General features: G+C 30.8%; 1 protein-coding gene across 1 annotated transcript; it reads left to right on the plus strand.

Moving 5' to 3' along the window:
• Positions 1 to 2,525: 2,525 nt before the first annotated feature.
• On the plus strand, positions 2,526 to 8,795 carry LOC125060833. Its single transcript, XM_047665940.1, has 3 exons — positions 2,526 to 2,655; positions 6,811 to 7,018; positions 7,801 to 8,795. The coding sequence occupies exons 1-3, from the start codon at positions 2,653 to 2,655 to the stop codon at positions 8,001 to 8,003; spliced, it is 414 nt and encodes a 137-aa protein (XP_047521896.1). The 5' UTR covers positions 2,526 to 2,652; the 3' UTR covers positions 8,004 to 8,795.
• Positions 8,796 to 11,093: the final 2,298 nt, after the last annotated feature.

Genomic DNA, 11,093 nt, shown 5'->3' on the forward strand with positions numbered 1-11,093 from the left:
TTATAGTGAATAGTTTTAAAGGCTATTAAAAATATTTGCATATATAATTTGTAAATTTATTCTGTACAAACATTAGGTACCTGTCCACATCGTATCCCTAACTTTAATAATACCTACTTAAACTGACGCGAGTCTGATCTTAAATTAAATTATTATGATTCATGTGCACTTTTTATTATTATTATTATATTTTTTTCATGTATCCTTTATTAGTTTAGTTTTTTTTGACTTTTACATGTAATGATGTTATTTTTTCTATTATAATGTGTAAATAAATATATATAACATTTATTAAATATTTTTCTATTAATTCTGACATGTTTTAACTCAAGTAGACATTTTAACTACTTTAGACGTCAATAGATTTAGAACATACCAATTATTTATGATAAAATAATGACATCAACATCAATGAAACAGTAATTGAAACTAGATTAATTTAGATTTAAAGTGTTGAAGGTAATCACTTTCATTTCTTAATAAACTTGCTTGTGAGTTTTTTTAATTATCTGCTCCGTTGATTGCGACAATTATTATGTAATAGCAACACCATTGAATAAAATAAATAATTGCGGAAGTTGCAATATGCGGTAACTTGGAAAACTCTTGCGGTTTAAGAAAAAGTAATCGTTACTAAATACCATGAATACATTTAGCTGAACGCCACACGTTTTGTATATTTTGTTCGTTGGTTTTTGTTACAGACCGCGGAAATAATAAGATTTATAGACATGGATATATGCGAAGGGAAGCTAAAAATCGTTACATATTATTAGTAGTAGTACCCCACATACATAAAAAGAAGTGTTAATAAGGGAATAGACTAAGTCGGAAAACACAGGTCAGGGTGGAATAGATGAAGATAGAGAACTTTGTCAAGAATGATAAATGGACGCATGAATAGTAAAAGTAAAAAGTAAAAGTAAAAAAATCATTTAATCACGTCATAGGTGATCAATGTACACTTATGACATGTCAGTAAAGAAATACATATTAAAGCTTCTAATTTTACATTTACTGCCAGTTCTTCAATCAAGGGCGTAGAAAGGGAGAGAAGAACTGGCAATAAACTCTCCGCTACTCTTTTTAATCGCCATTTTTTTGTTTTACAAAATGTTTGTAAGGAGCCGCAACCATTGCACCATGTCCCATGTGACATTTTAAGTAATAAAAATAAATGGCAAATTTACAACGTCGAAACTCATTAATTTATGCAAACATTTCTCATTCATTTAATTTGTCTGAATACAGACTATAAATAAATAATTTACTTTCGTAGAAAATGATAAGCTAAGTTATACAAATACATAAACCTACTGTATACGTTATACGAATTTCTTTTTTTAAAGTTTTTATTTATAAACTTTCTGATAGATAAACATATAAAATATGGGTAATTAACCTTCAGGTCAAACAGTATTTTATTAAAAATCAATTGTTAAATGTTTAATATAGACCATATTCGGATAATATGAAAATTCCTTTCGCAAAACATTTAAGCGTTAAGTGAATGTCAAAAGGAACTCGGCTACGACCTTGAATAAAAAAAAAAACAAAGTTTACTTAAAGTACATTACGTACGTTTACTTTATGTTAATTAGTCTAGCTTCAACAGTGATTATCTTCTTATTTTAGTACTAAATCAATTCCTATTCTCCCTCAGTTAGTTAGTAACAACTTAATCTAAACTGATTTAATAATTAAGATTTTAATTTTGTGTAGGTACGATACTCAAATACCGCTGAACTGCTTTATATGACTTTCATACAAACCAATAAGCGATACATAAACCCCAATTTACAAAACTAGGTTACAAACGATATAATTTTAGCAGCTGTAAGCAAATGTAATATTACAATTCAAATTCAGTCCGCTCAACTTTTCAAAACTAACTTAAAAAAACAACTTCAACAAAAACTTGAAAGAGGTTTTACATTTCGACGTGTATGTTTTTTTTATTCTGTGCAATTATTTTTGACAGAATACTTGCGGGGATCGCAAGCTTTATTTACTGTTTCCTGGTGGTATACTTCTGACCTTTAACAATAAATTATTCAGTCACGTACCTCAGCATTGTGCGTATTATTATCTGTGAATATATAATATTAGTTATTGTGTAAGTATTTGATAATGATACCGGAGCTTATGTGGTATAAGGGCACTTTCGATTTTCTGAACCCACGGCCTATTGCCAAGCCGAACTCCGAAGGTTCTATTGTTAACTTTACGGCGGCCTATTTCAGTAACTACATTGATTGCGAAGTTAAAAAGGTATAAACACCGTATTTGGCCTCTTAAAACAATTTTAGGCTAATTTCGTCCGACTTATTACGATAATAAAAATTATTTTGGAGCGAATAAAAACTTTATTATATAAAAACCAAAAATAAACTACAAATGTTTCACATATATTTTTTTATATATGTATGTTTTTATATTGTTCTATTTAACCACTTATAATCAGAACACAATGAATATACGTTCGTTAATGTAATCCTGGGTGGTGTCTGTACGATTAAAGGTACGATAAGTAGATCAGTCGAGTCAAGAGAAAGTGAAACTTGGTTGGCCAGAGGTTGATATAAGATTGTGCTGCGCTGCGCCGGCGCAGTCGAGAAATCCCCTCGGACGCCGCTTGTCACGCCATACACCATGGTCAGTTATAGTGATTATCAATGTGTTTGAATTTAATGGATTTTTTACAATATCTTGTTAAAAAATCGTGAAAACTCCATTGAATTCAGTGTGTTTCTTGTGCTGTGTTTTCTGTGCTATTTCTTTCTTCTCTTCTTTTATAAGTATTACTTAGATACGTATGTATATACTTCTTTCTTGTGCTTTTTCTATCTCTTTAGTTATTAAGATTTTTTATGTATTTTCCATGTCGGACGAAATTCAAATATAACTTTTGTTATATTCAGGCCTTATTTGTGTTCATTCATACAAACTAAAGTAGACTACTTGAGTAGAATCTTTTAACTAGAGTTCTCTTTTGTCTCTTTCTATCAAATTGTATTAACGGTGTGATACAAAGAGTCAGAGTACCTTAGTTAAAACGGGGTTTACGTGCTTTATTTCGATTTTTTGTAATTATTTTATTTTTCTTAATACAAAATTACATAGTCTAACGGATTTTTAACGTATTGGTATCTTACTCTCAATATTATACGGAAATAATTTACCTTTGTAATAAATAATTTATAGAGTGAAACATTTTAATTGCAAGGCCGTCGACCAATTTATGAAATAATTACGAAACATAATTTTTTCATAAATATTAACACCAATAATATTCATCTCAGCTAAACAATAATTTCGACTAATCAATTAAAGAACTCATAAAATGTTTTCTATAATAAAGATTTCTTACTAAAATGCAGTAACAAAATATATTGACCCTGTAAAATGTACCAAACATTAGTACATCGTGAAACGCAGTTAGAAATCACATATTTAGCATTGAATTAATTACGCCATATTGGCGGAAAATTGCATGAAATTATGAAAACCTGTTCGACAAAAGCCCTTGTACTCTTTACTTCGAGGTTAATAGAAATTTAATGCAAAATTGTATTGTATTGTTAATGGATATTTTGCAATTATAATACACTTCATTGATTTGTTGTGTTTAATGCATATCTATTATAATTTGAACCTAATTTATTCTAAAATTCTTCTTCGCGTACATGCTTTGTTGAAGCGTTTTCATTACTATTAATTGTCAGATTCGTTAACGTACTTTAATTTCTTTTTTATTTGGAATATGTGGAAGACAGAAAAGAACAAAACATTGCTTAGCTATTCGAAGTTTATAGTACATTTATCCGTATACCTTCATAGTTCCGTGGTACAAGGAAAACGTCAATTTCGGATTCGGCTATAAATAGAACTGCAAAAAACTTTCAATTACTCATTAGTAAAAGCGAAAAGATATTATGTAACTTGACCGTTACTTCATGGTTATTTACGTTTTTGAGTTTGTACGCTGCTTTAGAAAGTGAATTGTAAGTAGGTACTGTCTGTTTACTACAATTTAAGGAGTAAAGTTTATTACTATAATATCTGAGATTGAAACTTCATATTTTAAGTAGTTAGTTATAGTGGCTTATTTTAATTATTAATTTTGATTAGTAAAAAGTCAAATATATATTTGTGTTCATAACATTATATGCCGCCTTTTGTTAAGTTTATGTACTTTGAAAGTAAAAGTCTTAAAGACACAAACTTAATAGCTATTTAAGGTACGTTTATTAATAACGGAGTTTAATAATTGCTTAATAAACGCCATATTAAGTCGGAAAAATCGCAATTCGCCGCTGTGACAAGACTCTCTATGACCCGTGTGTCAAAATACAGTTAAATTAAGTTTATGACAATCGGGAGTCACACTTATTTCTAAGTCTCGACTCTAAAGAACCTTAAGTTTGTCACTCAGATATTGATAACGGATATATCGATATATCATTATAACTCTGAACGAAGTCTACGCTATACTGGCTGACATTAAAACCTTTTTTGTTATTAGTACAGGAAGTAATAAGTATAACAGCCAACGCCCACTCGTTCACCTTCAGCGAGTAAAAGGTATTAAGAAAACAAAGCAAATATTTCCGTCGCCACACCAAATCAAGGCCTCGTTACAAAATCGCTCTTATTATCGTGTTTTTATTTGTACAGAATCCAGTTTGTGAAGGGCATTAAAATGACCTTAATGACATTTACGATTATTACAACCAGAATTTATTAAAACAGTATTCAATTGTCGAGGAAGAAACCTAATTTATTGATTTGTTTATGTAATGTTGTTGAAAACCGTCGGTTTAAGAAATAAACAACTGGACTGGCTTTAATAATTCGATTATGTCCTCACCTCCTCCACAATGATCCTCAACTTGTCTTGTTGGAAATCTTCCCCCACCTCGTGAATTCCCATTATATTCCTGAACGCAATCTTTCAGCCAAAGAAAGATAAGAAGACTTAAGAAGACCTAAGACGTTTTCGTAGGTCTCTCATTTTATTTTAATTTCTAACGTCATTATTTTAATTAGATTAATTAATGCGAAATATTAATTTGTTACCGTCGATACATTCTTGGGGCCAATTTGAAAGTTGTTTCGTATTGCGGAGGCGTTTAAGGGCCAAGAGGTGGGCGCTGTCATTTTACTCTCCATTAATTTTATTAATCATATTCTTAATATTACGGTCTCGAATGTTACCTTTTTAAGAACATAAAACATTTTAAACAAAATAAATCTTCTACAGGCTTTAAATTAATGACGTTGAGTGTGCCCATGGTCCAAAATCTCCGAAAAATTAACGGAGAAAGGGCAAAGTATGCAATATACGCGCCTGGCGTATAGTCCTAGAATCGATTTCAGGCAAAATTACAATCATTTCCGGTTGCTTACCAAAATCTAACTTGCCTTAAACATAAAGTAGAAACGATTCAAAATTGTTGCGTTAATCCGTGACTATCGTTATAAAAGCATCAACTAAACTCTGGGAATTTGAAACAATATATTCCGCGGTCAGTCAGCGCACTCCAATTACATAAGTTGCGCAAACGCACTGTCCGTGACGAGACTTACTACATCTTAACTTTACTTGACATACTTTAAATTTTCTCACGAAAATACGTATTATCTTAATCAACGATTACACACAGATAGTCCGAATTTTGCAAATTAAAATATGTAAACGAAATATATATTAGAGAGCAATTCAGTTCCAGCCAACTTCGTATTGAAAACTAGTGACAACTGAGCGTTTTCTAAGGCAGTTTTTGCCATGCACCACCAACTATGTGGAACCAGCTGCCCACAGAGGTATTTCCGAACCGATTCGACCATAGTGTCCTTCAAGAAAAGAGCGTACCAATTCTTGAAAGGCCGGCAACGCGAGCCTTCTGGCAATTTCAGTGTCCATGGGCAGCGGTATCACTTGACATCAGATGACCCTCCTGCCCGTTTGCCTCGTATTACATAAATAAAAACAGTATACAGTCACAAAACTTTCGCTAATAGTGACGATATATAAACAAAAGTTCACTACGCGATACCCACTGAATATTATTTATATAATAGCAATTCAATGTATACGTCATCGATAAACATTACTACATAGCTACCAAAATAAATGGGGCTTTCTAACAATAATGCAACAAGTATAGTCTTCGTAATATTATTGATACACCAATTTAATGGTTATTTAAAAACAGATGTAATCATATTAAATCTTACAACAAAATCTGCATTTGTTAAAGCAACAGTACCGGTACATTACCGCTATCATAGCGGCTATCAGCGCGATCCCAAAAACCATAGGTTTTTAAGAGAACTATCGATAATTACAAAACGTTTCGTTCAGGCACGTAAGTCACTTTCGCTTAAACATTACCGGTATTTGTTACGACATATCCGTCACAATGTTATCTATTTCTGACGTATTGTAGTTACACTCATTAATTTCGGCACGTTCTGTACGTGCAAGAAATACTTCAATGTTGCTTGTGCAATGGAACTTAAGTAGGTTGCATTCGATTAAGCACGAATGCACCACAGACTACAGCAGCATTTAGTTTCATAATATATTGGGAACTATGAAAATCTACTTAAAAAATAAACGCAAATAATAATAAATAAAAATTATTACAAATCCTTTAGAAACTTTTCGCTGCAAATTTGAATCAATTGACACCTATACTTGAAAATTTCGAAAGTTACCAATCAGTTTGAATTATGTGATATTTTTAATACATATTCTAATAGGTTATATTTAAGAACCATTTTAACCAACTCCGTTATCAACAGAACCTGTTCATCTTTACGGCAGTACTTGGTGCAGCATCAGCCCTTCCTTCCTACATAGCGGTACCATCAGATCAGATAGCCTTTCTGGATCTGACCGCTCTCCGCGCTCGTCGGGTGCCAAGGCAGACTCTGGAACCACCTTCCCTTCCACAAGCTGCTTACCAAGATGATTACCAGCCTGTACCGTTGGAACAGTATAACCAACCAAGTAAGTATTGTTTAAAATTTTATTAAATATTTTTTTTAAATTTATTTATACAGAGTTTAATTTTATGATTAACTGTTTTAATATAAAATATTATTGTAGACAAAAAATATCTTTAAAAATAATTGAAAGGAATAATGGAAATACGAAGACCCCCATAAGATACTTAAGGTACTTTATAACACCAACATATCAAGTCCTATTTCATGTCGCAATTCCCCTAATGTCCTTCTGTTATTATGTACACATTATGCTCAATAACTACCACAGACAGGACTTAAGTATTAAAATACTTGTGTATTGTACAATCACGTGGTAAATCGACCTCAACATTGCGACCTCAAGTGAAAGTTACAAAGGATCACTTTCTATTTAAGCGTAACATGTTTCACTTTGAATGGCATTCAAAATCACTTTCCTCTATTGTCCATTATATAAAGTCTAGTGAGCGGTACTTTCGATAACTTATATCATGTATGGTACAAGAAATTACCCGTATTATGTCATATGTAATCGTTATGAAAGCGTACGAGGCACTTTAAAGGTTATGGTTTCCATTCTGAATTGGTTTCTATCCAATAGATATGTTAATATAATTATATTATATAATCAATGAGCTTCATTGCCTATAAAAAACAATTATTTAGAAAACCGGTCCAGGAATTTGAGGTCAAGTCCAAGAGTTAAAGACGCCGCTGAATTCGAATTAATCGGTTTACACGTACATTAGATTGCGTCTTTAATTGTTAAAAAAAAACAGCTTTAGAAATGTATTACCTTTTCAGGCGTAGCTCTCGCACCTCCCCCACCACCACAAGCCCCAAGAATACAGCAACAAGAGAATAGAGCTGAACCATTAGAACAATATGCAGAAAGACCTGCAGATTTCGGGGAATATGTTGACTTTGGGGCTCAAACTGGAGATAACGGAGCCTTTGGATGGTATGCGGACTATCCACTCAACAATCAAGAATCGTATAAACATTAGAGTCTTTAATGACTTATCCAATCAGTATTAGACAATCTTGCCAAGTTAGGTATATAACCAAAGATTGACATTGCAGAATTACCGCACATTTGTTTTAGACGGTTAATTCCGCATTCAGAGATAGTTAGATAGATTAATAATGCAAAGTAAACTGTGATAAGCGCTACGATAGTTCACTTTAACACTCTATCTGCTTAAATAATGCATCTATCAAGATGCAGTATTGTATTTCCTATTACTTTTCTTGCTTCTTCTTACTTTCTTAAATACTTTATTCTTGTTCTATATTTCATGCTTCCTTTCTTTCTTCGCTTATTCTACGTTATCTATAATCTTGATTCTTTTTTTTCATTTCTATAGACATGCTTCTTTCTCTCTATCACTTCCTTATCGTACTTATTTCCTTTCATTACTTTCTATACTTATCTACGTTTATATCTTAATCTATTTCCACTTATTTTTTTAGACTTAGACTAGACACATACTTGATTTATATTTAAGAAATATCTACGGCTGATTTAGATTTGGCTTTGGTAATCTAGACAAGCAATTGCTGAGGTCGAAGATTTTATAAATAGCAACTATTTATTAAACATTTACAAAGACTACCCACGGCAATTTAAGCTGCGCCTTCTATTGAGTAGACTAGTATATGAAATATCTGTTCATGCAAGACCTATTGTGTCTAAAGTTTCATTTCTATCTTCCTATCAAGCCTTTTCTCTCTATTCTTAATCTTTATACACTTTCTCTCATCACGCTTTATGTCTCCAATCATCAATTAGTTTCTCTGTTTACCTATTTCATTTCATTTTCCTCATAAATCTATCATCATAAATACTACTTCCTAAACCTTTCTCTTCATTATTATAATTTTTATATATGATTTTTCTTCTTATTTTTCTATATTATGTACAGTAAAATCTCTTTATTCGCGGGGTATACGTTCCATAAATATGCCGCGAATACAGAAACCGTGAATACAGAATGGTAATTTATATGGGTTTATAGGGGATACGTTCCTAGGTGCCAAAATAAATAAACACAAGTATATAAGAAAATCAATTTTATTGATGTTATTGAACATTTTGATTATGTAATCATTATCCTCAGGCTTAGGCAATGGTTTGAAGAATTTTGTTATTTTCTCTTGCTTGGCAGTTTTAAATAGCTCCTTCAATTCAGACTGATACTCAGCAGTCGCATTAGCAATTTGCCTCTTAAAATTAAGACTTCGTTCCATAGATGAATCAATGTTCATAAAAAAATCGCAAAGCTCATTTGCCATTCTTAAACCAAAGTCAAAGTTTGAACTTGCACGGATTCTTCGTCATTTTCTGCAGTCAGAGCAGGCCATAGATTTTTCCAGCGTAACTTCAATGTGTGTGGTTTCAGTTCGTCCAATGATTCTTTTATGTTTACGATGCATTTTGCTACGTCAAATTTTTTCGAGCATTCCATAACATTCATATCAGGATTACACTCCATATTATCTATATGATATTGCGTTAAACACCTATTGGAATTTTGTATGAAATTTTAGATCCGCGAATAAAGAAATTTTTTACCGCGAATAAAGAAATTGGGTTGCATTTTTTTAATCCGCGAATAGTGAAAACGCGAATAAAGGAAGCGCGAATAGGGAGCTTTTACTGTACTTCCTTCAACTCAGTTTCAACCTTATTACTTTTTTCTATATCTATTATTAGCATAAACGTAATATTTTTTCTAGTATGAACTATCAATTTATACGTATTTGCCATTTCTATACTCTATTCACATTCTCCTTCCTTTCCTCTATTTATATTTTTTGTTTACATTCATTTATTTTATTTCACTTATCTATATTTAATTTTACCTATATCTTATCTTGATCGAAATTTCTCTTATTTTCTCATTATACATTCATACGTAATACATTCTCATTATATGTATATATTTAATATTATTTTTATCTCATCATTACCTGTTTTTGAACAAATTTTTACATACATCTTTTACTCTTTTCTTGATCGAAACTTCTCTTATTTTCCCACGATCTATATAATTCAATCTCATTATATTTATTATTATTTATTTACTCTTTTCTTGATCATTTATTTACTGTGTTTCACGAAACTTCTCTTATTTTCATACCATATATATATAATTCATTATTTTTATACCTACATATATTTATTTTTAATAATTTTTCTATCTCATTAAATATAATGTGTTTAAACAAAACTGTCATTTATCATGTTTTCTTTAAACCTTTCTTAGGTAAATACAACTCAAGTATTTCTTAATATTCAAACTTTCCATTTTTCTCTTAAATCTATCTACTTTGTTTTCATTTCTTGTATCTTCTTCTTTTTCTTAACAATTCTCTCTACTTTTCTTTCTTTTTCCTTCTATCTATATAATCTTTTAGTAAATCTATAATAATTGACAGCATTAAATTTTACTTTCAGTATCTTTTTCTTTCTTCTTTTTTCTGTCTTATATTTATATACCTAATTCTACATTAAAATTGTATTTTCCATTTCGTTTTTTATCTCATCTTCTATCTTATCATTTAGGAGCTGTTAAATTTTACTTCTTTTTTTAATTTTTAATAGCCCATTATTTCATTTCACTCTTGTACTCTTTTCTACCATAAGTCACAAACCATTTTCTATTTCTTACTCCATATCATATTTTTCGATTAGTTCTTTGCATTGTTTTCTTTCATTCACTATACACATTCACATTTACTACCACACTGTATTACATTCTTTCCTAAATTACTTCCTTATTCTTTTTATCACCAAAACTTCCATTTCAAGTACATAAATACATATTAAAATCGCCACATATTCTTTCTTTCATATTCACAATTTCACCAATCTTGACATATTGTTTCTTTATTTTTCTTATTTCAATTATATCCGCCATGTTTTAAAGCTATCGTGACAAGGTTTTACAATCTTTTACTTCTACTCTCTGTATTATTCTTGTTCCAATATATATTCTTTTTTATTCTTTAAACTTAAACACACCTTTACTTTATGTCTGTGCTTTAAACTATACTTTCCTATTTATACTTACATATGAGAATACCATTATCAA

Source organism: Pieris napi, chromosome 22 (genome assembly GCF_905475465.1).
Source record: "Pieris napi chromosome 22, ilPieNapi1.2, whole genome shotgun sequence".
NCBI lineage: Eukaryota > Metazoa > Arthropoda > Insecta > Lepidoptera > Pieridae > Pieris > Pieris napi.